Source organism: Callithrix jacchus, chromosome 11 (assembly GCF_049354715.1).
Source record: "Callithrix jacchus isolate 240 chromosome 11, calJac240_pri, whole genome shotgun sequence".
Taxonomy (NCBI): domain Eukaryota; kingdom Metazoa; phylum Chordata; class Mammalia; order Primates; family Cebidae; genus Callithrix; species Callithrix jacchus.
In genome coordinates this window covers 91270906-91296717 of record NC_133512.1, presented here as the reverse complement: position 1 = coordinate 91296717, position 25812 = coordinate 91270906, and the positions used below count along the sequence as shown (strand labels likewise).

The 25812-nt window shown below is 49.8% G+C and overlaps 1 protein-coding gene across 4 annotated transcripts; it reads left to right on the top strand.

Annotated features, from left to right (window-relative positions):
* The first annotated feature begins 1103 nt into the window (after positions 1–1103).
* On the top strand, positions 1104–25446 carry NOM1 (nucleolar protein with MIF4G domain 1). 4 transcript variants are annotated; one of them, XM_078343348.1, is made up of 12 exons: positions 1104–2116; positions 3578–3702; positions 5213–5408; positions 11601–11924; positions 13874–13984; positions 15040–15207; positions 15919–16040; positions 18110–18242; positions 18803–18934; positions 20827–20936; positions 21187–21304; positions 21707–25446. In XM_078343348.1, the coding sequence occupies exons 1-12, from the start codon at positions 1127–1129 to the stop codon at positions 21713–21715; spliced, it is 2538 nt and encodes an 845-aa protein (XP_078199474.1). In that variant the 5' UTR covers positions 1104–1126; the 3' UTR covers positions 21716–25446. The 4 variants fall into 4 exon arrangements, with proteins under 4 accessions (XP_078199474.1, XP_054093487.1, XP_009001011.1 ...); XM_054237512.2 differs by having other exon boundaries at positions 3575–3702; XM_009002763.5 differs by lacking the exon at positions 21187–21304.
* Positions 25447–25812: the final 366 nt, after the last annotated feature.

Below are 25812 nucleotides of genomic sequence, written 5' to 3'. Positions count from 1 at the left end.
AGGGGACGGTGCAGTGTCTCACACCTGTAATCCCAGCACTTTGGGAGGCCAAAGTGGGCAGATCAGGGGTCAGGAGTTTGAGCCCAGCCTGGCCAACATGGTGAAACCTCATCTCTACTGTAGAATACAATAATTAGCGGGGTGTGGTGGCGTGCTCCTGAAATCGCAGCTACTAGGGAGGCTGAGGCAGGAGAATCGTTTGAACCCGGGAGGCGGGGGTTGCAGTGAGCTGAGATTACACCACTGCACTCCAGCCTGGGCACTTGAGTGAGACTAGGTCTCGAAAAACAGTAATAATGATAAATCAAATCCATAAAGTCAAGGGCGGGAACTCTGTGTAAATGAAGGTCTGAAGCTGTCTGGGAAAAGAAGCGGCCCCTGGTCAGCCGAGAACCCTGCGGCAGCAGCCCCGCCTTGCCCCGACTCTGCCAGGCCAGGCTGCTCCTGCAGCCCCCGCCTCGCAACATCCAGACGCAAACCGCGCGGCCTGAGTCCGCTTCCCGCTCCACGTCACCCAGGAACGCGGAACTGCAAACGCTCTGCCCCCGGTCGGGACCCAGCGTCCAAACCCAGCCGCCTCCATGGTCCTCGGCCGCCTGGGGCCACGGGCGTCTCCCGGGTCCGACTCCAGAGCGCGTTTCTTGGGAGAACGGCGGGCACGGGCTCAGGGGCCCGTCCCAACCCGGCGAGGCCTCGTCTCGACCACATCTGCAAAGGCCCGATTTCCAAATAAGGTCGCGTTCCCGGGTCCCAGCGGACACGAACCCGGGGCCCGCGCACCCCGGCGCCGCCGCCAACCCCGGCACCGCGCGAGACCCACAAGGCCGCAGGGGACGCGCGCAGCGCGGGCTCCTCCTCCTACAGCGCACGGAGCTGGCCCGCGCGGAGCCTCCCCTCCATCATCTGCGAGGATTTCCCTTTTAAACGCGAAGGCACCTCCGTGCTCATCGCTCGCGTGACTCCACGCGGCACCCGCGGGCGCGCCTGCCCGGCCGCCCCCGCAGCCCGAATCTCCGCCCGGCGCAGCTCTGCGCGCTGCCGCCCTCCTGCCAGCAGGGGGCGCAGCCGCCGCTCTCCCCGGAAGTCCCGCCCTGGCCGGAAGTGGGACGTCCATGCGTCTGGAAAGATGGCGGCGTCCAGGAACACTGTGGAGGCCGGCCTGGGTGGATCCCGGGGACGGGTGGTCCGCATGAAGCGCAGAGGCTGCCGCGGGTCGCGCCGCGGCCCTGGCGGCGGTGGGGAGAAGGTCCTGAAGAGGCTTAAGCTAGCGGTGGAAGAGTTCGTGCAGGCGACCTCCGAGGGCGAGGCTCCAGTGAGCTGCGGGGGGCGCGGCGCTCCGGTGCGCTTCCGCCCGGGAGGGAGGAAAAGCCGCAAGGAACTGAGGAAGGAGAAGCGGCACCTGCGGAAAGCACGCCGGCTGCAGAGGTCGGCGGGCCCCAACCAGGGTCCCGGCCCCGGAGGCGGAGCCGCAGAAGCTAGTGGTCCCCGGCGGGACACAGAGGACCGCGCCCGCCCAGCTCCTAGTCGGGACCCCTCGCCTCCCAAGGAGCCGCGGCCGTCCCGGGCCAGGGCCAAGGCCAAGGTCCAGGCCCCTCCCGGGAAGACCAGACCCTCCGCAGCCGCCACCGCCGCTGCCCGGAAACGGGCGCTTCTAGCGGCCAACGAGGAGGAGGACCGAGAGATCCGAAAGCTGGAGCGTTGCCTCGGCTTGAACAAGCGCAAAAAGAAGGACGGCGGCAGCTCCATACCGCTGAGCTTTGCACGCGACGGGCTCGACTATATTCTGGGAGCCCTGGAGTCTAAGAAAAATAGCGGCTTGTACGACAGCAGTGGTGAGGAGGAGGAGGAGGAAGATGCCGGACAGACACTCCCCGAAAGTGACTTAGAGAGCGACTCCCAGGACGAAAGTGAGGAGGGCGAGGAAGAGGAGGACATAGAAAAGGAAAAGAAGGCGCTGCAAGCGGAGAGCGAGGACGACGACGAGGATTTAGAACAGGAACCGGGGGAAGAAAAGGAAAAGGGATCGCAGGAGAAAAGGAGGGAGAAGGGAGTCCGTTTTACAGAAGGTGAAGAAAAGAGTGAAAATTCCTCGGAGAACGGTGACGTAACCGATCAGGTATCGTGTGAACACTCTCTAGGCCCTGTGAGATTTCCTTCAAAATAACGGGGCCGGGAGGGAGCGTGGGACGGAAATGATGCAGCTTGGTGTATTGATAATGGTTTCAGCTGAATGTGAGTAAATCAAGTAAGTTACTCTTTTGAGTCTACTTTCATGTTTTTAAATTTTCGTAATGTAAAGTTTAGGGGAAAAGCCATGCAGAGACGTTTTTATTCCGGGGACGTACGGGCCATTTCCACAATGCGGCATCTTCGTTCTCTTTACCCGTCCAGGTCTCTAAACCTGTTACCACCCACCCGGTCTGTTCAGGCCTCTTTCGAATATCCAAGGACATCTGCCGGTCCGACTTGCTTCTAGAGTGAATTTTCTAAAACACAAAGCTCATTTGCAGTACTTCCTTGGATAAAGTACAACATTGAATTAAAGATAAAGTTCACGCCTGTTATCTCAGCACTTTGGGAGGCCGAGGCAGGTGGATCATTTGAATTTGAGGTCAGGAGTTTGGGACCAGCCTGGCCAACGTGGTGAAACCCCGTCTGTACTAAAAATAGAAAAAATAGCTGGGCATGGCGGTGCGCCCCTTTAATTCCAGCTACTCGGGTGGCTGAGGCTGAACCAGGGAAGCAGAGGTTGCAGTGAGTCGAGATTGCGCCACTGTCTCCAGCTTGGGCGACAGAGCAAGACTGTTTCAAAGAAAGAATAAATAAAGATGAAGTTAAGAATTCAGGACGTAGCTGTCAAGGTCCTCGTGGGCTGTCTTCTTGCTTATTTTGTCTCAGCTTTCCTTTGCCTGTAGCTAATGGTTGGAGTCAGCTGTCTAGAATTGCCTGTGTTTCCTTTTCCCCATATCGTACTAGTTTTATTTATGTAAATATTCTTTACTGAACCAGGTTTAAACTACCTAGCAGTGAGGATCCTGCCTTAGAAATGTCTGTGTCCTCAATAATTTGCAAACACCTCCACCCCTCTTGGTAATCTAGGAAATAGCAGTGAGTTGGTTTTGATTTTTATCATATAAACTTAGATACTACTTTTAAACAAGTTTGAAATTATTTTTAGGACACTTTCCCTCCGAAACTAGCGGTATGTTTCATTGAGGTGTTTGTATGCTACGGTGCCAGCAGTAAATAAGGCTGAGCAAAAGCGCAGCAGATGGGGTTGTGCTGGAGTTGGACGGATGCCACAGGTGCACAGCCAGGGTTGAAGACCTGCAGGGGAAGCCAGATGATGAAAGTGTTGTGAATAGCAGTAACGGAAAGAATGACAGGCACGGCCTGCTGCCGGTACTGTTTACCCATGTGCTAAGCACTCAGTAAATCGGGTATTTTTAAGCAGCAGTGATCAGTGGTAGCTTCCACCAGTTCTTGCAGATTTAATATTTAAAAGCACATATGACAAAGGAAAAAACAGGATTTGGGCAGTGTAAATTTTTTGTAATCTGTTTCTCTTTTCAAGCAGAGTCTTTGTGAAAGTGGTGAAAGGTATGTCCCACCTCATGTGAGGCGAGCTGAGGAAACAGTGGACTTCAAGAAAAAGGAAGAACTAGAAAGGCTAAAGAAACAAGTGAAAGGTCTCCTTAACAGGTGATGTTGCAATATTGTTACATTGTGTCACTTAAAGAGGTTGTCTGTTTTCTAAAAATGTAGGAATCATCCCAACAATTCTAATAGAAATGATGGGACAGTCGGTTGGATCCTTTGTGTCCTTGTCTTGATGCACCCAGACCCATACCTTGAGAAGGAGAGGATACGCAACTGTTGGATACTTTGAATCCCTTCAGGGTTTGAGAATCCCCAGATGCTCACATTGTTCTTCTAAGAAGCTGAAAGGAATGGGACAGAGGTTCTGTGTCCCTCTAAGGACAGTGATGGAAGGACTGGCCTGTGTCCCCTCTGCAGAAACACATTCACCTGGTCTTCCCTCCCCCTTACTCATTGCTCATGTCTGTATTTTGTTGATATAAACTGATTGGAAATCATACAGGCGAGGCTCTGTCAGTTGCGCCTGCCCATCAGCTCTTTGGTTTTGAGGGTGTGTGTGTGCATGTGATTCTGTGTAGTTTTATCACATGCCGATTTGAGGCACCAGCATCTCTCATGCTGGCCCTCCGTGGGCTCACCCAACCCCCTTCCCCTTGTATTGCTTTTGTTTCCTTTTATCCTGGAAGTGGACTGTAACCCTCCATTTGAATGTTGTGTGCAGTGTTAGCGCAGGTGCACAATGAAGAACCTTCCATGTACATGTGTATGCGGCCTTCCCCCACACTACCCGTTCAAACAGAGCAACCTTTTCCAGTGTTAGGAACTAAGTAAGGTAACTGTGCTACCTGAGAAATGAAAAAGTTAGCATTTTTCCTAACAACACATCCTAAGGCTGGACCCTGCCTATGGAGGTATCAGATCAGGATATGCAGGGAGTATCCTCAGCTGCTAAAGAGAATCTAGGGCCTGCCTCAGTATGGCCACATTTCATCTTGTGACAACAGCAGTTACATGTTTGGCATTCCAGATATTATGTGGTTACGGATGATACAGGCTGGGTTGTTGGGGCCAGATAAGAACTGTTAAGAGGTCAAAAGTGCACATAAAAATAGAATACATTGGCCAGGCATGGTGGCTCACACCTATAATCCTAGCACTTTGGGAGGCCGAGGCTGGTGGATCACCTGAGGTCGGGAGTTTGATACCAGCCTGACCAACGTGGTGAAACCCCGTCTCTACTAAAAATAAAAAAATTAGCCGGGTGTGGTGGCTCATGCTTGTAATCCCAGCTACTCAGGAGGTTGAAGCAAGAGAATCCCTGGAACCCAGGAGGCAGAGTTTGTGGTGAGCCAAGATTTCGCCATTGCACTCCAGTCTGGGCAGTAAGAGTGAAACTCTGTCTTGAAAAAAAAAAATAAATAAATATGTATATATGTGTATACACACACACACATATATATACACACATATATATAATTGAGGGTATGGGGGTGTGCATCTTATATATATAAATACATATATTTTTGGTATTGATAACTCTTAATTTTTTTAAATTGAACTGAAAATTCCTATTGGAAACATTGTTGCTTTCTGTCTTTACAATTCTCTGCAGGCTGAGTGAACCCAACATGGCTTCCATCAGTGGGCAGCTGGAGGAGCTCTACATGGCCCACAGCAGGAAGGATATGAATGACACCCTGACCTCCGCCCTCATGGGTGCCTGCGTCGCTGCCTCAGCCATGCCCAACAGGCTGATGATGGAGCATGTTCTCTTAGTCAGCATCCTTCACCACACGGTTGGAATCGAGGTACTCTTGTACCTTTTCTCCACACTGTCACTAGTGTCTCATGGTGATCATTCTAATGATAGGCCTGATAAGTGCATAATTGTGTGCTGTGGGTGGTTTTCTTGTGTGAATTCCTTTTTGTTCTGAATAAATACTACATTGTCTATGTTATGTAATTGTAAAAAGCATCAGGAAGTACTTGATTTTGCTTAACTTTGCTTTTTTTTTTTTGAGGCAGAGTCTTATTCTGTTGTCCAGGCTGGAGCTCAGTGGCTGCAGGCCCAAGTGATCCTCCCACCTCATCCTCCAGAATAGCTGAGGCTGCAGGCCCACACCACTATGCCTGGCTAGTTTTTTTGGTGGTGGTTGCCGGGGGGCAGATGTGGAGTCTCACTCTCCTACCCAGGCGGGTGTCAAATTCCTGGGCTCCAGTGTTCCTCCTGCCTTGGCCTCCCAACATGCTGGGATTACAGGCAGGAGCCGCCATTCGCAGCCCTGTTGTGTCCAGTCTAGCATGTCTCGGTATGTTCACTGTCTCTGACTCACAGCTCAGACCTCATTCCCTTTGCACTCCTCCTTTAACAATGATTGGTTTCAGATGTCTGGAAGGTCACGGCGTGGTATTGCCCCTGAGGTGTTGGTGTTGGTGGGTGACGTGAGAGCTCTGGAGTTCGAAGCTGCCTGGAGGCCCGGTTCCCTTTCTGTGTCATGACCCTGTCTTGTCAGTGAAGTGGGCTTTTGTTGGGATTGAATTGAACAGTGCAGGAAGCATCCGGCACTCGACAGGTGCTAAGTGAACGCCCGCCCCACCCCCCATCCCTTTCGTATGCTTCCTTGCTGAACGAACCCCTGGTGTTTAAAGCCAGGGAGGCTCTTGGTGATGACCCTGGTTCCACAGTCATTGCCCTCCTCTGCGCCTGTTCTCTCTAATACAGGAAAGTCAGAACCCTTCTACTTAGTATCCCAGTTCCCTCAGGGTAGCTGATTTCAGGTGCGTTGAAGGAAGTCAGTCTGCTTAAAGGAGTTTGTTCAGAGGTAGGTGAGCGAGTGGATGGTCAGGTCGGCACAGGGTTTACATGCAAATACAGTGTTTAACCCGTTTGGATCTTTAAGTGATACAGTCCTTTTTGATGGTGGTTTTCTTAGTTTTTTGCCTTCTGACAGCTGGACTCCAAAAAATAGTCCATAGCAGCACAGCGTCCCGAAAAGGCTGATTCCTGGGTCATGTTTATATACTGTGTATCCTCCTCACCGTTGATCCCCAGTGTCCCGGTGAGATCAGGGCAGACGTTACTGAACCCTGCTTTGTGTGCAGCAGGCAAAGCCACTGAAGCGGCTGTGTGAGATTCCTAAGATCACACATCTCGTTAAAAGTATACAGAACTGGCTGGGCGCAGTGGCTCACACCTGTAATCCCAGTGCTTTGGGAGTTGTGATCCCAGGTGAGCAGATCACAAGGTCAAGAGATCGAGACCATCCTGGCCAATGTGGTGAGGTCCTATCTCTACTAAAAATATAAAAATTAGCTAGGCCTAGTGGCACGTGCCTGTAATCCCAGCTACTTGGGAGGCTGAGGCAGGAGAATTGCCTGAACCGGGGAGGTGGAGGTTGCGGACTCCAGCTGGGGCAACAAGTCACTTGAACCGGGGAGGTGGAGGTTGCGGACTTCAGCTGGGTCAACAAGTCGCTTGAACCGGGGAGGTGGTGGTTGCAGACTCCAGCTGGGGCAACAAGTCACTTGAACCGGGGAGGTGGAGGTTGCGGACTCCAGCTGGGGCCACAAGTCACTTGAACCAGGGAGGTGGAGGTTGCGGACTCCAGCTGGGGCCACAAGTCATTTGAACCGGGGAGGTGGAGGTTGCCGACTCCAGCTGGGGCAACAAGAGCAAAACTCATCTCAAAAAAAAAAAATATACACAGACCTTGTTTTCTGGGCTCCTAGGCAATCATGCTTTCTCCTACAACGCTAGTCACAGTTGTTTCGTTTTTACATTATTTTCTCTCAATTCTAATCTTAACAAGTATTTAGTCTTACAGAGTGAGACTCTCCAAAGCTTGCTCTTTAAATGCGCAGATTTGCGGAAATGAATTTGCCTTCTTGTCACTGGGGCTTCCTGAAGGCAGTGTGGTGTCGGGGGACGCTCCCTGAGTGCAGAAGGTGCTGTGCCGTGCATGGGCTGTTTCTTTCACTTCGAGTAGCTCGTGCCTCATCCAGTCGTTAGGTTAACGACTTAGTTCATGTCAGGCGTGGTAAAGAGCTGGCCCGCAGTAAGTGCTCATTGAAGGCTCATTGCTCTTTATGTACAGAGAGGGATTTTCATGTTGAAATTCTGCTCCTCCTCTGGCTTGTCCTGCCACTGCAAATCTCCTTGCTGTTCCTGGGTAATTTTATGATCCATATTTTTCCATATCTAGCAGTAGTCACATGGCCACTTCTTGAAAGGTGGTGACTCTAAGGCCTGCGGGGCATTATGAAACTGAGGGCAGGAGAGAGGGGCACAGGCCCGAGTGTCTGAGTGCAGGACTCTTCTCAGCCACATGGGTCATCTCACACATGAAAATGTGCACCTGCTACTTTGGAAACACTCTTTTGTTATTTTGTGTTTCTAAGAGCTGTCCTCATTTTCATGTATGAGAACATGGGAGTCTGTTTTCTTGCCATTACAAGGTGATGGAGTCACCGGGTGCCATTCCTGGGCCCTGTGATTACCATAATTCCAGCCCATTCTGTGACTTTCTTGGTATCTCCCTGTCCTAGAGGACACTGGTATGCTTCAGCTGACTTAATCATCAGAATGATCTTAGTGCAGACAGTATATTGGTGAGGTGCAGGAAAAGCTATAGACCCTGACCACCCACAGCACATCAGAAATTGACTTGATTGGAAAACCTGAAATTATTGGACCGACTTTCATTTAAACCTTTGCTAATTGCATGAAGGACAATGAAATAGCTTGTTCTGAGGGGAAGTCATTATAGTGCTTTAGTTAATGGCATCCATGGAAGTTTCTGCCAGTGTGCGCTGAGTGCTCAGGATCAGCTGAGCTCCATTCCGCTGCCTTCAGTGCTGGGCCGAGGAAAGCATTCTGTGTTAGAGACGATGGCGGCGGCTGCCGGATTGCAGCATTCTGTGTTAGAGACCGTGGCGGCGGCTGCCAGATTGCAGCATTCTGTGTTAGAGACGGTGGTGGCGGCCGCGGGACTGCAACATTCTGTGTTAGAGACGATGGTGGCGGCCGCGGGACTGCAGCATTCTGTGTTAGAGACGGTGGTGGCGCCGCGGGACTGCAGCCTTCTGTGTTAGAGACGGTGGTGGCGGCCGCGGGACTGCAGCCTTCTGTGTTAGAGACGGTGGTGGCGGCCGCGGGACTGCAGCCTTCTGTGTTAGAGACGGTGGTGGCGGCCGCGGGACTGCAGCCTTCTGTGTTAGAGACGGTGGTGGCGGCCGCGGGACTGCAGCCTTCTGTGTTAGAGACGGTGGTGGTGGCCACGGGACTGCAGCATTCTGTGTTAGAGAAGATGGTGGCGGCCGCGGGGCTGCAGCATTCTGTGTTAGAGAGGGTGATGGCGGCCGCGGGACTGCAGCATTCTGTGTTAGAGACGGTGATGGCGGCCGCGGGACTGCAGCATTCTGTGTTAGAGACGGTGGTGGCGGCCGCGGGGCTGCAGCATTCTGTGTTAGAGACGGTGGTGGCGGCCGCGGGGCTGCAGCATTCTGTGTTAGAGACGGTGGTGGCCGCGGGACTGCAGCCTTCTGTGTTAGAGACGGTGGTGGCGGCCGCGGGACTGCAGCCTTCTGTGTTAGAGACGGTGGTGGCGGCCGCGGGACTGCAGCCTTCTGTGTTAGAGACGGTGGTGGCGGCCGCGGGACTGCAGCATTCTGTGTTAGAGAAGATGGTGGCGGCCGCGGGGCTGCAGCATTCTGTGTTAGAGACGGTGATGGCGGCCGCGGGACTGCAGCATTCTGTGTTAGAGACGGTGATGGCAGCCGCGGGACTGCAGCATTCTGTGTTAGAGACGGTGGTGGCGGCCGCGGGGCTGCAGCATTCTGTGTTAGAGACGATGATGGCGGCCGCGGGGCTGCAGCATTCTGTGTTAGAGACCGTGGCGGCGGCCGCAGGACTGCAGCATTCTGTGTTAGAGACGGTGATGGCGGCCGCAGTGCTGCAGCATTCTGTGTTAGAGAAGATGGTGGCAGCCGCGGGGCTGCAGCATTGTGTTAGAGAAGATGGTGGCGGCCGCGGGGCTGCAGCATTCTGTGTTAGAGACGATGGTGGCGGCCGCGGGGCTGCAGCATTCTGTGTTAGAGACCGTGGCGGCGGCCGCGGGACTGCAGCATTCTGTGTTAGAGACAATGGTGGCAGCTGCCAGATTGCTTCTGTAAGTCATATAACCCTCAAAGACACAGTCTGTACAGAGTGATGTCAGAATTTCCACATCAGAATTAATGTACAGTATCTGCTTGGATATATTTACCAGCATGAATTTTACTTAATATTCTTAAATGTTATGCTGTTGTATTTTATTTTGAAGACACTACATGAAACTTCAGATTTAGAATTTTGAGAAATTTAGATGTAATTGAAAACATAATTGAATATGCTTTATGGCTGAATTTTTCTTGATGTCTGCAGAATTCTCATTTCTTTTAAAAGTTATATTTGAATATAACATGGTAGCCATAATAGACTCTATCTTTCCATTTCTCTTCATTGAAAGGGCTTGAATTGGAAAGTAGATGTGGGCTTGGTTACGTCTCGGGTCTTTACAAACTGAAGGGTATATCAGGTCCATCAGAGCCGGCCTCTAAGGAGTCCCTGTGGCCCCTGCAGGTCTGTTGGCCTTTCTTTGGGTTCTTGTAGCACTGAATTTTTGTCAGTCCAGCAGTGATGTGTGTGTACTTCCCATTATACTCAAGCCTGAAGGTGGAGCTCAGCCTGTGATTTTCACTGACATGCTGCACACCTCCATCAGTCCTGCCTGGATGGCCCTGTGGGAGCTTCAGCAGCCCCTAAGCTGGTTTTGTCCAGCCCCAGGAGCCTGCTGCCTCTCACATAGTTCCTGGTTACCCAGACCAGAAACCTGGGAGTCACAGACCCTTCAGTTTTACAGCCAGTGTCACGCATTGCCATGTGTCACTGTGGTTGCCAGCCCCTGCATCCCTGGTCCAGCGCGGCTGCTTTATTTAGGCCATCACCTCCTGCTAGGCTGTGGGTGTCATTCTGTGTCACCAGCATGTCCCTGCTTCTGCCTTCTCCCTCCAGTCCAAGCTTAAGTTGAGATGTGAGAGAAAATGATGACATGACAGTGATGCCAGTGAGATTGAAACCACCTTCTGCCCTAAGTGTTGTTATCTCTGTTTTACACAGTGAAGAAACAGAAGTCCAGGCACTTGCTAGAGACCACACAGACCCACGTGCAGGTTGCCTCATCCTGCAGTGTCCACTTACTGAGTGTGGGTTAGAATGTACCACGTGCAGGTCTCCTCATCCTGCAGTCCACGGTTATGGAACCTGGGATAGAATGTACCAGAACAGCATAAGGAGAACGCTGTAGGCCTTGCTTAGCTCCACTAGCCTGGCAGTTCCTGGCCCCAGTTCTGTCCCTCAGGGCAGGGTGTGGTTTGCCACCTGGTCCCCATCAGGGCCTGGTCAGTGCCTCTCAAACCACGGGCTGAGCCAAGTGAGTGTATTCACAAGCTGCTTTAGTGCCAGAGCCTCAACCCTGGGAAAGCAGGGCGCTCCTCACGGCACCTGGGTCCCTTCTAGTGGTTACTAAGTATTTGTCTACTGGGCAACCTCTGATATTACTTGAGAATGTGTTGCATTTATCTGTCTGCTTTACTGCTTCCTTGAAAGAGATTAATTTGGGGTAAAAATCTGCAAACAATCTTTGAAGAAATGATTAGATAGTGGAACATTTTGAGAGCTATAGACGTATTTTTAACAACATTTTTAACAGTTTTATTTTTCCAGGGAGTCAGAACAGTTGCTGGCCAACCCATTCCCCTTCATTGTTGATTTTAACGAGAGGAAGGTGCCCTCGTGTCCAGGCTGGGACGCTGTGGCCGGTGGCTCTGAGTTGCCGAGGGATGCCTTGTTGAAATGCTCCTGATGCTTTGTTGGTTTAAACAGTGCCATTTCTGTTTGTGGAAGTAGAAACGAAGGTTTCCAGGAATAGCGTAATGACCCTTTTTCTGTACGGCTCTTTCAGGTCGGTGCTCACTTTCTGGAGGCGGTGGTGAGGAAGTTTGATGACGCCTATAAACACGGAAGCGAAGGGAAAGAATGTGCCAACCTGTTCACCATTATTGCTCATTTATACAACTTCCACGTGGTGCAGTCTCTCCTCGTCTTCGACATTTTGAAAAAACTTACTGGAACTTTCACCGAAAAAGATATTGAACTGATCTTGTTAATGCTGAAAACTGTGGGCTTTTCACTGAGAAAAGATGATGCTTCATCACTCAAGGGACTGATCACCGAAGCCCAGACCAAAGCCAGCAGCTCAGGCCACAGGTTTCAGGACCAGACCAGGGTACGCGTGCGACGCTCAGTCTGCTTCCTAGGTCCCTACGCTCACACACTGGCCAGAACTTAAAAATCAGTATCTGGGGTAAATAGTACACTTCTTTCCTAATGATTTCTGTTGTCTCTGTCTCATCCCGTTTTCTGGCTTTAATATGTGAATGAACCTTATTCCTTTACTAAGAACTCAGAGAACTATTTTGTGAATTTAAAAATTGATTTATTTAACATTCATCCATTCAAAAAATGTTTCCTGAGGAGGCCACAGGACATGGGGCTCTAGGGTCAGCCTGGGTTGAACTTCAGCTCTGCCACTTAACGGTAGCATAAGCTGGATCCTCTGAGCCCCAGTCCCCCTCTGTAAAACAGGGACTGATGACAGCTCCCACTTTGTGTGCTGTTCAGATGACGAGAAGTGTGGAAGCCCTTTGGGGAGGAACACAAAAAGGGTTAGTGTGAGAGCCGTGAGGGGACATCACAAGAGAAAAAGGCAGAGTCCAGGTCTCTGGACCCTTGTTAATGACCTCAGGGAACTGAGGGTTTTATCCTAGAGGCGTCTGAAGGGTTCCGGGCAGGTGAATGACAGGTTGGAGTTTTCCTTCTGATGGTCACTTTGACTCCTAGTAGAAAGAGACGTGAGGCAGCTGGGGTAGGAGGGAGTTTTGCAGGAGCTGGGGAGTGGATGGTGGCACATGTTGGGATTGTGGCAGCAGGTGTGGATGTGGACCTTAGAAGTGACCAGACCTCATGTGAATTGGGGTGAAGGGAAGGAGGGCTCAGGATCACCTGTCGGGCACAGGGGGCTGTGTAGGAGTAGGTGAGGATTTAGAAGAATGGGCAGCTTCATTTCTGAAAGACTGAAATTAAATCTCCTGAGTTAGCTGTGAACGGAGTGGGCTGAAGGGATTCAGGGCTGCTCTCGTAGAGGGGGTCCTAGGAGCCATGGAAGTGGGGGGACTCGCCTGGCATGGGGTGGGCTGTGAAGAGGACTTTAAGGTTAAGGAGCACTGACATTTAGCTACAGGGAGGAGGGAAAGCTGGCAGGTGAGAACGAGAAGGCATCAAGAGGGAGGAGGAAATGAGGACAGTCCCAGGAGCTGGGATTCCCCTAGTGTCCCCAGGAAGAATTCATGCCCTTGCGGGATGCTAAGGACCAGCAGGAGGAAGAAGGGATTTGCATTTTGGGCTAAATTGTGACAGTGGTCCCTATTGGCCTGTCCTGGTCACCGAAGAAGCCAGTCTATAAAGAGGAGAGGCTAGAGAATGGAAGGGGAGCGGCAGGTTAAATGGAAAAGAGACAGAAAGTAGATGAGTGGCTGCCTAGGGCTGGGGAGTTGGGGGCACTAGGAAGCAGTTTGGAGTTTCTCTTCTGGGGTGATGAGAAAGTTCTGAAGTTGACTGTGGTGATAGTTTCACAACTCTGAATAGACTAAAAGCCACCTGATTATATACCTCACATGTGTGAGTGTTATGGACGTGAATTCCGTATCAAGAAGAAGTTGACGTTGGGGTGATCTCAGAGGGTATGCGGGGATTCTTTGTACTGTTCTTGCAATTTTTCTGTAAGTATCATATTATTTGCAGTTTTAAAGTTAAAATCACAAGGCCAGTGGTAGGGAGAGGGTGTCACACAGGTCGCCAGGGGCTAGGGTGGGAGCAGGAGCACAGGAGGGGCTGAGATGGCCAAGGTGGGGTGGATGGTGCGGACAGGTGAGGTGTGTGGCAAGCAGAAGGACAAAGTGAGATTGAGGTTGAGGGACACATTCTGTTTTAAAATATTACGTAACGCTGAGTAAGCGGTGAGGCTGGTTTAGACCATCTCTACCTAAAGACCGTTGTGACCTTGTACCGTACCAGTGGTGGCCAGGTGCATCGGGCATGGTCGATTTCTTGCCAACTTGAGCAGTTTAGACTGTTTGAAACGATGGACTTTTAATTTGTTTAACGTTTTTCTTGAAGATTCGGTTTATGCTGGAGACGATGTTGGCCCTGAAGAACAATGACATGCGCAAAATTCCAGGCTATGATCCCGAACCTGTGGAGAAGCTGAGGAAACTGCAGAGAGCTTTGGTGAGCCAAGGAACTTGCCATTCTGCTTTGCTCAGAGCTTCTATGTTAGCGTGAGCCCGCTGTGAAAATCAAGAAGCAGTCAGACCTGCCAGTCAGGGTAGCGTCCGGTGAGCGAGAGCGCTTGGAGGCAGCACGAAGGCTGCTCGGTTTTCCTTGGGGCTCTCCTGGTGGTCTGGGCATGCTTGCTCCTGCAGAATGTCCGTGCATGGGGCAGCCCATGATGGGAGAGCATCCTCTTTGCCTAACCCCGGGTGCTAAGCTTGGGCTGCACCATTGGATTATCCGGTGCTTTCAGAGAAGGCCAAGGCCCCACCTGGATCAAGAAAATCAGAATGACTTAGGTTTTTGTTTTTTTTTTTTTGAGATGGAGTTTCACAGTTGTTACCCAGACTGGAGTGCAATGGCGTGATCTCGGCTCACCACAACCTCCACCTCCTGGGTTCAAGCAATTCTCCTGCCTCAGCCTCCCGAGTAGCTGGGACTACAGGCATGCACCACCATGCCCAGCTAATTTTTGTATTTTTAGTAGAGACGGGGTTTCACTTTGTTTACCAGGATGGTCTCGATCTCTTGACCTCGTGATCCACCCGCTTCGGCCTCCCAAAGTGCTGGGATTATAGGCGTGAGCCACCGCGCCCGGCCGACTTAGGTTTTTTGGCTGTCTCTGACGTGCAGCCAGGATGGAGACCCAGCAGCCTCCCTGTCAGAGAGAGTCTTTCAGCCCCTGTCACCCCAAGTCCAGATTGTCGTTGACTCGGGCTCTTCCAGACGTGTCCTCTGCCTGCCACTGAGCCTGAGGCAGCTCTGTCACTCTCCCCTGTTGGGGCAGCTTTCCAAACACATGTTTCAGGTGATGGACTCTCAAACACAAAACAGTGAGTTTACTGCTAGTCTTGGCATCGTTCTAAACGGGCTAACCATCCCATTTGCCAGTGAATCATTCCAGTATTCATGCACCAGAAATGTCATGGTCGAAAAACAGAAAGCCGCCAGTGATGGAAGTACGGGATATGAGCCAGTTAAAAGCGTTTCAGTAGCTCTTCTCTCCTAATCAGGTCCGCCATGCCGGCTCAGGTTCTGAGACTCAGCTTCGCGTCTCCTGGGACAGCATCTTGAATGCGGAACAGACGGGTCGCTGGTGGATTGTGGGGTCTGCCTGGAGCGGGGCCCCAATGATTGACAACAGTCAGCTTATGCACCTGCAGAAGCAGCCAGCGGGGACGGTAGGGACGCCTGTGCTCCAGGCTGCCAGGTGGCAGCATCTCCCTGTGTGGTGTGTGGTCACGGCTTCACCTGGAGCTGCTCCCCTGCTGTTCCTGAATGGTTTCTGAAATCTGCAAGGTCTCCTTGGAGGCCTTAGATGCCGTTGATATTACGTTGGGATATAATCACTCCGTGTCTGTTCTCACTGGATTTTAACAGTCCCAAAACACAAACGCAACAGATCTGAAAGTTGAATGGCAGGGGACAGGGTAGCTCGCGAGGATCTGAATGCTCGCTGAGCACGCATCCGTTCCTGAGGCCGCTCTTGCTGCCTCCCGCGCTGTGCGTGCCGGCCCACAGACCGTGGATTTCACATTGTGGAAATTCAAGTCCAGAGCTAATCGAGAGGATTCTGCGTCGCTCGTGGTGGGCATGGTTCCCCAGGCTCTGCCAGTGACCGGTTCTCTGTGTTTTATTTAATCACCACTTAACCCTGAGGCTGAACCACTACTGAGAGGTCTCCCACCTTGAGTGGTTTTCTCCAGTGGCTGTGTCTTCACTGTGCTTTCCCCTGGCAGGGGTTGCCCAAGAGTGGACTTAGTGCTAACGTTCAAACACTCATGTAGACCTCACAGTTGGACTTCAGTTATGCTGAAGTAGGGTGTGGCATCTCTCAGGAAGCGGTTTGCGTGGAGACGTGCGTGTGACTTGTTCATTGATCATGCTTTCAGGTCAGCTCAAAGATCCTAGAACTCGCCCGGAAGCAGAGGATGAACACAGACATCAGGAGAAACATATTCTGCACGATCATGACAAGTGAAGATTTTCTGGATGCTTTCGAAAAGCTTCTGAAGTAAGCCTTTGTGTGCACATTTTGGCCCACCAATGAGGTGCTGTAAAGGAAATGATGATGTGGTTCTGAGCTTTGAATGACTGAGTCCAGTGCTGCTCAGGGAGGACTGGGTTTTCTTCTCACCACCCGCTCACCTGTTAGATCTGTGTATCCCTTAATCATCTTCCTAGTAATTTGCCTCTAGTGGTTCCCCATTAGAACAGTTTATGATATATAAAGATTAGGGGCTTGGGGGTTTTATTGAGACAGGGTCTTGCCATGTTGCCCAGGCTGGAGATTGGGGAGTTTTGACTAAAAGAATTAGATGATCTTCTCAGTGGCTGTTGCTGGCCATGAATTGCTTAAACATACATAAATCTTCATAATAAAGTTGTTCTGATTCTTCATTTAAAAACTCCTGGCATAGTTTCTGTGATTAGTTGTAATAAGACTTTAAAGATCCTCTAATCCGGCTACTTAGAAGGCTGAGACAGGACCATCACTTTAGCCCAGGAGTTCCAGACCAGCCTGGGCAACATACTGAGACCGTATCCCTTTAAAAAAAATAACCTGTAAATGTACCTGTGTACTTTTGTTAGGTACTTCTAAACACTTTAATGTTAATACATTTTCTTTTATTTGCTTCAGACTAGGATGAAATACAAGGAGAAGACGGTTCATTTTAGGATTCTGATATTAGGGTTTTATTTTCTAAACTGGGGTGCCTAGTTGAAGCGGAACCCCTAAGCCTCCTTCGCCTGTCTGTGGCCTTGCTGCTGTGCCGAATACATCCTGTCTCACTAGTTACTCTTTGTCTCTAAAAGGGCTCTTTTGAGGAGAGCTCTTACCGGTCAACGGGTCTAGCTTATCCTTTGTACTCGGAAGGACTTTTAGTTTTCCTCTGGTTGACTTCGTGTTTGGAAAATTTCGGCCTATCAAACTACATCTGTTAAACAATAATTTTTCCCATTGTTATTCATCAAAATCATGAGTTACGAATCTAAGTTTTTAACATGAATTGATAACACATGCAGCAAAAATCACGTGGCTCTTCGGGCTGCCTGAGCTGCCTCCAGGTCGGTGCTCTCCGTGGGGCTGCGCCGTTTTGCGGTGTAGCTGAGGCTTCTCTCCTAAGGTAAAGAGCGTCTGCCTCTGTGCAGAGGTGGCAGCCTCAGATCTCACCAGAAACTGCATACAGCCCATGTGCCCCTCAGCTGGGGAAAGGCTATACCGTGAGACGTAGTCTGAGGGATACTCATTACTCTTGGCATCACAAGGGGCAAACTCCCAAGGCCCCAACAGCACGGTGACTCCCAAGTGCATTCTGCCAGTGCTGAAAGCCACCCTACCCTGAATCTGTGTGACAGAGGCAGAGGCAAAACCAGAGGGACAGAAGTAGATCAGTGATGGGTGGCTCCCGGCCCAGGGTCCTCACAGGTGATGGGGAGTTGTGTTTTGGCAGTGGCAGTGGTGACCTGACTGTATGGGCTTATCCACACTCACAGGACTCTGTACTACAAAGGATAGGTTTTACTGCCTGTGAGCTCTAACTCAAGTTTTTTGGTTTTTTTTTTTTTTTTTTTTAGTTGGAGTCTAGCTCTGTTGCCCAATTTGGAGTACAGTGGCTCAATCTCGGCTCGTTGAAATCTCAGCCTCCTGGGTTCAAGCAGTTCTCCTGTCTCTGCCTCTCAGGTAGCTAGAATTACAGGCATGAGCCACCATACCCGGCTAATTTTTGTATTTTTAGTAGAGACGGGATTTTACCATGTTGGCCAGGCTGGTCTTGAACTCCTGACCTCAGGTGTTTTACCCGCCTAGGCCTCCCAAAGTGCTGGGATTACAGGCGTGAGCCACCACGCCTGGCCCCCTAACTCAAGTTTTAAAAACAAAAATATGGCCGGGCTCATCGCAACCAGAGAGGTTGTGACGGGGCTGGGACCCTAGCTGGTGTCTACTGCTGCCTCTACCTCCCCTACCTGGCTCACCTCTAACCAGACCCTTCCAGGCAGGAAGGTGTTCCTCTGAAAGGTATCAGCCATTCAACTTGGGAAGCTGAGTGACATTCCAGTCATTGCTGTTCTGTTTTTTAGGCTTGGACTTAAGGATCAGCAAGAGAGAGAAATCATTCATGTTCTCATGGATTGCTGCCTTCAAGAGAAAACTTACAATCCCTTCTATGCTTTCTTGGCTAGCAAATTCTGCGAATATGAAAGGAGATTTCAGGTAACTTAGTGCAGAGGCACCAGTTTCATCTGCTCTGCTGTTTTTTCTAAACATGCTGCCTGGCTCAACCCACCTGCAAAAGAGTTTCCCAAGTCAGAAGGCCCCTGAAGTCCCAGTCACATGGTCCACCCTGGCTGCCAGGGCACGTTCCCTGAGAGTGGAAGTGGGATGGCTACAGGGGAGTGTCGAGGGTCCACCGTGTCCTCACGTCACCATCTGCCACAGATGCAGGCAGCGTGTGGCCAGCAGCAGGAGCGCCTCACCGGTTCACGCTGCACCAGCCTCTTCTGACGTCACTCGCTGTGCCTTTGCCTTAGAATATTCTGTTGGTGTCTGCTGATTTGAGGGAAAAAAACTGCACCAGCAAGAGACTGTTGAGAAGCTGTTGGGAACTGTGGTCTATAGGAAAGAGCAGTGAGGTCGCCACTAAGTCTTGATGTTTAGAATATTAAAAAGAAGATAATAAGAAAAGAATACCTTTAGGTCGTGTTCTTAGTGATGTATTGTGATAATTTGCAGCTGGTTGGTTACCTTTTTCCTTCTATTAACTGCGCTACTAGATGACTCTCCAGTTCAGCATATGGGACAAATTTCGGGACCTGGAAAACTTGCCAGCTGTGAATTTCTCTAATTTGGTTCATCTGGTGGCTCACTTGCTAAAGACAAAATCGCTTTCACTTTCCATTTTAAAGGTGCGTATAATGTGTGAAAATATTTAAAGCAGTGGAAACGAGGGTACAGTGGTTGACATTAGGTCTGTTTTACCAGTGCGTTTTCTTTGGTTCTGGTTCACCTGGAAAGTACTTCTTTATCCCAGCCAGCATAGAAAATGGCCAGACTAACATACGGTACAAATTGACCTGATAAATCAAGGCACGGTTACAGTTCTTTTGCTAATCCGAGTGAATCTGGTTTTGGGGTTTGAGGTTAATGTGCTGGTGCTAATTATAAAATCCTGAACAGGTCACTGTTAGTGAGAAGGGTGGACAAAGCAGGGCCTGGTCTCTTTTGAGGTGAGGCACGTTTGCTCACTTTGATGTAAGTTGTTTTCAAACTGTAGGCTTTCTCCTGCCCTGCAGTATTTTGGGACTTTGCAGTGGACCTTGAAACCTAGACATCTTTTTTTTCCTTTTGAGATGAAATGTTGCTCTGTCACTCAGGCTGGAGTGCAGTGGCACGATCTCAGCTCACTCTAACCTCAGCCTCCTGGAGCCAAGCGATTCTCCTGCCTCAGCCTCCTGAGTAGCTGGGACTGTAGGCACCCGCCACCATGCCTGGCTAATTTTTTTTTTTTTTTAGTAGAGATGGGGTTTCACCATGTTAGTAGCCAGGCTGGTCTCGAACTCCTGATCTTGTGATCTGCCCACCTTGGCCTCCAAAGTGCTGGGATTACAAGCGTGAGCCACCACGCCCAGCTGAAACCTAGACACCTTATCAGATGTAGTGGGCGTTCGAAGTGGGCTTGTAAGGCTCAGATGGTGGGACCACTAGACCCTGAAAAGCCTAAAAAATTTGGAGAGCCTGAGGGGCAAAGGGAAGTGAAAAGCAGAGATGGTTCAGGGGCGTTGACCACAGTGGCCTGATCGGCAAGACAGGTGCTGTGTGTTTCCACGTGTCCTGTGCACTCATCAGCACACCTGCTCCAGATCACCTGTGGCCCTTCCTGTGTGGTGTCCAGGTGTGGCCACTGCACTGAAAACGAGGGTCCAGAGCCTCATGCCAAATTCTGGCAACTGGGATAACTTAGAACATGGAAGAGGCATCGTTCCCCTCTGCCCCACTTCAGGCATTGCGCATCCTGGAACAGCATGGGTGCTACTGCGGATGAGTGGGAGAGGCGTGTGGCAGGAGCGCGGCCTTCGCCGCAGAGCTTTAGAGCTGCCTCTCCCAGCCTGACTGCCCTCATTCCGAGTTTCTCTGGGTTTTGGCCATGCTTTTGTGGTCTTGCTGTGCCCTCGGGTCTGGAAGCACCTGTGATGGTGTTGGCTGCGGACCTCCCAGTGGGCAGCATTCCTCTCTGAGCTAGAAGAAGAAGCTGATGCCCTCCTCTAGCTCACTGACATTCACCTAAGATGCAGTCCGTCCGTGTTGGCGTGAGTCTGTTCCGGGTAGCATCTTACTGCATACGTTTGCAGTTCACACGTTTATTCTGCCTATCCGTGTTTAAGTTACTTCTGATTTTTTGATAGTTTTCTAGGAGAGAGAGATACATGGATTAGTCTCCTGGAAGTAAATTTTATATATGTATAGTTTTAATTAGGGGATGGGTGATTTAGGGAATGGAGATAATTTGTTTCAGTTCTAGATACTAAATTTCTGATTCATAAGGTGTATGTCCCAGGAATTCCATTTACACTGCTGAGTTGTTCTCGACGGTAGCTGCGGCCGGCCACACCTCTGCCAGCGGTGTATAGGGATTCCCAAGGCCCACATCCTTGCCAGCAGCTCTGGAAATAGCTTCGTAAATCAGGGTAGAGTGGGGGGTGGGGTGGGGGAGAATAATTTTTACTCTAACTATGTTTACAAATCATTGAAAAAGTTGGCTAAATCAATGTAACATTTTTCCCTATGTCCTGACCATTAGGTAGTTGAATTCAGTGAATTGGACAAACCCAGAGTCCACTTTCTACGAAAAGTGTTAAGTATCCTGTTAATGGAAACAGAAGTTGAAGACCTCGGTTTAATTTTCACACGGTATGTGCTCCACTTGTTCTGATGAGACGTGGAAGACAGATGGGGAGATGGTTTGCGCTTGTGTTGATTTATAAACACAAGGTTGTACTCATTTCAGTTTTATTTTTAAGCAAGTGTGCTTTATCAGATTTGGGGAATAGAAACTTGTCCACTAGTAAACTAACAATGAACAGTGGTTAGTAATAATAAAATAAGAAGTTCTTTGTGTTTTTTGTTTGTTTTTTGAGACGGAGTCTCATTCTGTCACCAGACTGGAGTGCAGTGGTGTGATCTCGGTTTTTTGCAACCTCCACCTCCCGTGTTCAAAGCGATTCCCCTGCCTCAGCCTCCCAAGTAACTACAGGCACACGCCATCATGCTCAGCTAATGTGTGTATATATATACATTTATTTATTTATTTTTGTACTTCAGTAGAGACAGAGTTTCGCCATGTTGGCCAGGATGGTCTTGAACTCCTGACCTGGTGATTTTCCCACCTCGGCCTCCCAAAGTGCTGGGATTACAGGCGTGAGCCACCACACCTGGCCAGGAGGTTCTTAATTGAGAATTCTATTTTTAAAAGAAACTGGTTATGTCTCACTATGCAAGATAAAAATTACTCTCACCCCACCCCTCACCCCCCACCCTACCCCTGATTTAAGAAACTATTTCCAGAGCTAAGAAATGAACACCTGTTGGCAAGGATGTGGGCCTAGGGAATTTCTGTACACTGCAGGCAGATCCAGGAGCGGCTAGCTCACCCCTGACATGTTGATGCGATTCCCTTCCAGAGTGTCTGACAACCCGAAGCTGGGGATACTGCGTGAGGGCTTGAAGCTGTTCATCAGCCACTTCTTGCTAAAGAACGCACAGGCCCACAGAAGCGCCGAGGAAGCCAACGTGCTGAGAGCGAGAGCTGACCTTGCTACAAAGGCTCTGCAAGGAAAAGCTGCCCTGAGAATGTAGTCAGGGAAAAAGGAGCGCAGGTGGCCCTTTGACTGTCAACCGTCCTTATTCTGTTGGCTGCGTGTGAAAGTTTGCTAGAGCTGTGTCACTGTCTGTTGTTGTATTATGTTTTGAGATAACGTTTTTTATCTAAGGTTTTACAGTTTGTATTCCGAACCATTTTTAAATAACTATACCTTGGGGGTGAGAGGAGGAGGGAGGGGAAGGAGGTGCAGGCACACTGGACAGGGTTCTCTAAGCAGTGAGGCTGGGATGTGATCGTCTTACAGTTTTTCAGTAGATATGGCCAAGCCTGACGGCTCACCCCTGTCATCCCAGCACTTTGGGAGGCTGAGGCAGGCGGATCACTTGAGGCCAGGAATTTGAAACCAGCCTGGGCAACATGGCAAAACCCCATCTCTACTAAAAATACAAAAATGAGCCAGACATGGTGGCACATGCCAGTAATCCCAGCTACTGGGGTGGCTGACCACACAAGAATCACTTGAACCCCAGAAGTAGTTGCAGTGAGCGGGGATTGCACCACTGCACTTCCCCCTGGGCTGGACAGTGAGACTTTGACAGACTGTCAAAAAAATTAATAGATAAGATAGGCCACTAGAGGGTGCAGCTATAAAGAAGTTGATGAGTTTTACCTTTTTAAAGTATTGACACGGAGTCTCGCCTTGTTGCCCAGGCTGGAGTGCAGTGGTGTGCGACCTTGGCTCACTGCAACCTCTACCTCCTGGGTTCAAGCGATTCTCCTGCCTCGGCCTCCTGAACGGCTAGTACTACAGACGTGCACCACCATGCCTGGCTAATTTTTGTATTTTCAGTAGAGTTGGGGTTTCACCATGTTGGCCAAGATGGTCTTGAACTCCTGACCTCAGGTGATCCACCCGCCTCGGCCTCCCAAAGTGCTGAGATTACAGGCACGAGCCACCGTGCCTGGCTTAAATGTGATCCTTGATATTTTAAGTATTTGGGATGCAGCTGAACTTTGGAAAAATCGGCTGACATAAGCCCTGTGGATATGGTCTTAGGTACAGTGTAGTACAGACAGGCGATTTTCATCGCCCCTCAGGTAGCATTTTGACAGTAGAGGATATTCATCTCACTAATTCCATACTGCAAATGTACCTTCTTAAGGAACTCTGAGGACACCACATAGTAGTTATTTGACTCTTAATAGGTGCTGCTTGTTTGCAAGGATTTGGAGACGTAAACATGAAGAAAATGCAGTAATTTCTGCCGGCAGAGAACTAACGGCATTTAGCTAGTGAGGGGAGCAAACACACCCCACTTGCTAAGTCTGGAAAAGCAATTCTGTGAGGAAGCAGAAAGGGTCCTGGACACCCAGCCTCTCTAGCGGCTACTCAGATGTTGAGTGTTTCCCAGCACTTACATTTTCCTTTTCTCCCTCAAATGCTACAGACGTAACCTTTGATTGTTGAAAAAAGTCACTAAGATATGGATATAGAATAGACACTGAGAAGTTACTTAGGTCCAAGTCCAGTTGCTGCTGTCCTCTTTCCAAGTGGTCATGTTGGGCAGATGGGCACAGGTGCTGGTGATGTCACTCCCATGCAAAACACCCCCTTTGTGGCACTTTCAGATTTTTTTTTTTTTAAGAGAGAGACAGGTTCTCACTCCGTCACCCAGGCAGGAGTGCAGTGGTGCGACCATAGTTACTGCAGCCTCCAATTCCTGGACGGAAGCAGTCCTGCCTCAGCCTCCCGGGTAGCTAGGACCACAGGCGATAGAGACGAGATCTCCCTGTGCTATACAGGCTGGGCCTGAACTCCCGGCCTCCCAAGCACAGGGATCATAGGTGTGAGCCCCCATGCCTGGCCTCAGATTTTATTCTAACTCGGCCCTATAGCCGTTTATGTTTCACCGTCAGAACGTGCAGGCGTAAGTCTCTCTTACCCCTAAGCTAACGCTTTAAGTTTTGAAGCGTGTGCAAGCAGCATGAAGATGCAGAAGGTAGCTGTGAAGCAGCACGGACTGTCCTCCGCCTACAGACATCCTGTGCCAGCCTTCAGCACTGCCCTTCCACCCCAGGGCAATGTCTGTCTTCTAGCAGGTTCTGAATTCAGTGACAGGTACTAAGAGGAGTGAATTAAGTGAAAATCTTCCCCTTGTTAAGGAGCTTTTTAACAAGAATGTCTTTGCTGGGTGGTGATGGGGACATAACAGACAGTTCCACTGGATGCGTAGCTTGACAGTAAGATAAGGAGCTTGGGCTGGGGTATAAATCCACACACTGCTCTCTTCCTCAGGAAAGTCGTGCTGTGAAGAAAATGTCAGTTGAACTAAATTGTGCTTAACGCCACACTCGATTTGCATTCTGATGCAAGCCCCAGCTCACAGACCAAGGGGATCCCTGGCAGCCTGGGAATAGACCACATTGGAGTGGCGTTAACATAACCGATGTCGGCCGGGCGGGTGGATCACAAGGTCAAGAGATCGAGACCATCCTGGTTAACATGGTGAAACCCTGTCTCTACTAAAAATACAAAAATTAGCTGGGCACGGTGGCACGTGCCTGTAGTCCCAGCTACTCGGGAGGCTGAGGCAGGAGAATTGCCTGAACCCAGGAGGCGGAGGTTGCGGTGAGCCGAGATTGTGCCACTGCACTCCAGCCTGGCGATGGAGCGAGACTCTGTCTCCAAAAAAAAAAGCACAACCGATGTCAATAAGAATGAATTATGGGTGGAACTACTAAGATTAGGAAAAAGTATCACAACAGCAGCACTGTCTGACTTCATTATGTGTCACATGCAGCAACCCTTGTTTGAGGTAGAGATGAACCGAAGCTGATTTTCCTGCAAAAGATAAATTTCTATAAACAATTCCATTTTTATATTGTCTTTTATTACTAAAAAATACCTCTCTTTGCTATAGGGTATATTTATGACTTAAATTATTAGCTAAGGTTTGCATTTCATATATGGTAGATTGCCTGTAAGTCTGCACATTTTAACAACATATGGGCCAGGTGGGGTGGCTCACGTCTGTAATCTCAGCACTTTGGGAGGCTGAGGCGGGTGGATCACTTGAGCTCAAGAGTTTGAGACCAGCCTGGCCAACATGGCGAAACCCCGTCTCTACTAAAAATACAAAACTTAGTTGGGCGTGGTGGCAGGCACTTGTAATCCCAGCTACTCCGGAGACTGAGGCAAGAGAATCGCTTGAACCTGGGAGATGGATGTTGCAGTGAGCAGAGATGGTGCCACTTCACTTCAGCCTCGGTGACAAGAGTGAAACTGTCTCAAAACAAAAAAACATATATGGGCTGTTAAGTAGTAATTATACTTTAGTATAGATAGTAAATACATCTTGACTAAAAGCTATGAATTCAGAATTGCTTTTAAATATATAGGTTTTTAAAAATTTATTCCAATGCAATTGAAAATACACGTAAACTACAGGATGCTTAGACAATGCTCAGTGTTACATGTGAACTTGTGGACTCTGTGGTGTGGTTTGAGGACTGCTAATGTAGGGGATCTCGTCTTTAGGGGTATAAGGATCAAACTTTAATGTATTGAAGTGTGTAAATAAATTTTATTTTTTAATACTTTGTTTAGAGTAACAGTGAATGTTTATTTTGAAAGACGAGCTTGGCCGGGCACAGTGGCTCACCCCTGTAATCCTAGCACTTTGGGAGGCCGAGGCGGGTGGATTGCCTGAGGTCAGGAGTTCGAGACCAGCCTGGCCACGTGGCAAAACAGTCTCTACTAAAAATACAAAAATTAGCTGGGTGTGGTGGCACATGCCTGTAATCCCAGCTACTTGGGAGGCTGAGGCAGGAGAATCACTTCAACCTGCAGGGGGAGATTGCAGTGAGCCAAGATTGTGCCACTTCACTCCAGCCTGGACGAAAAAGCAAGATTCCTCTCAAAAAAAAAAAAAGAGAGACAAGTATGCTAGTATACCTTTTCTTTGC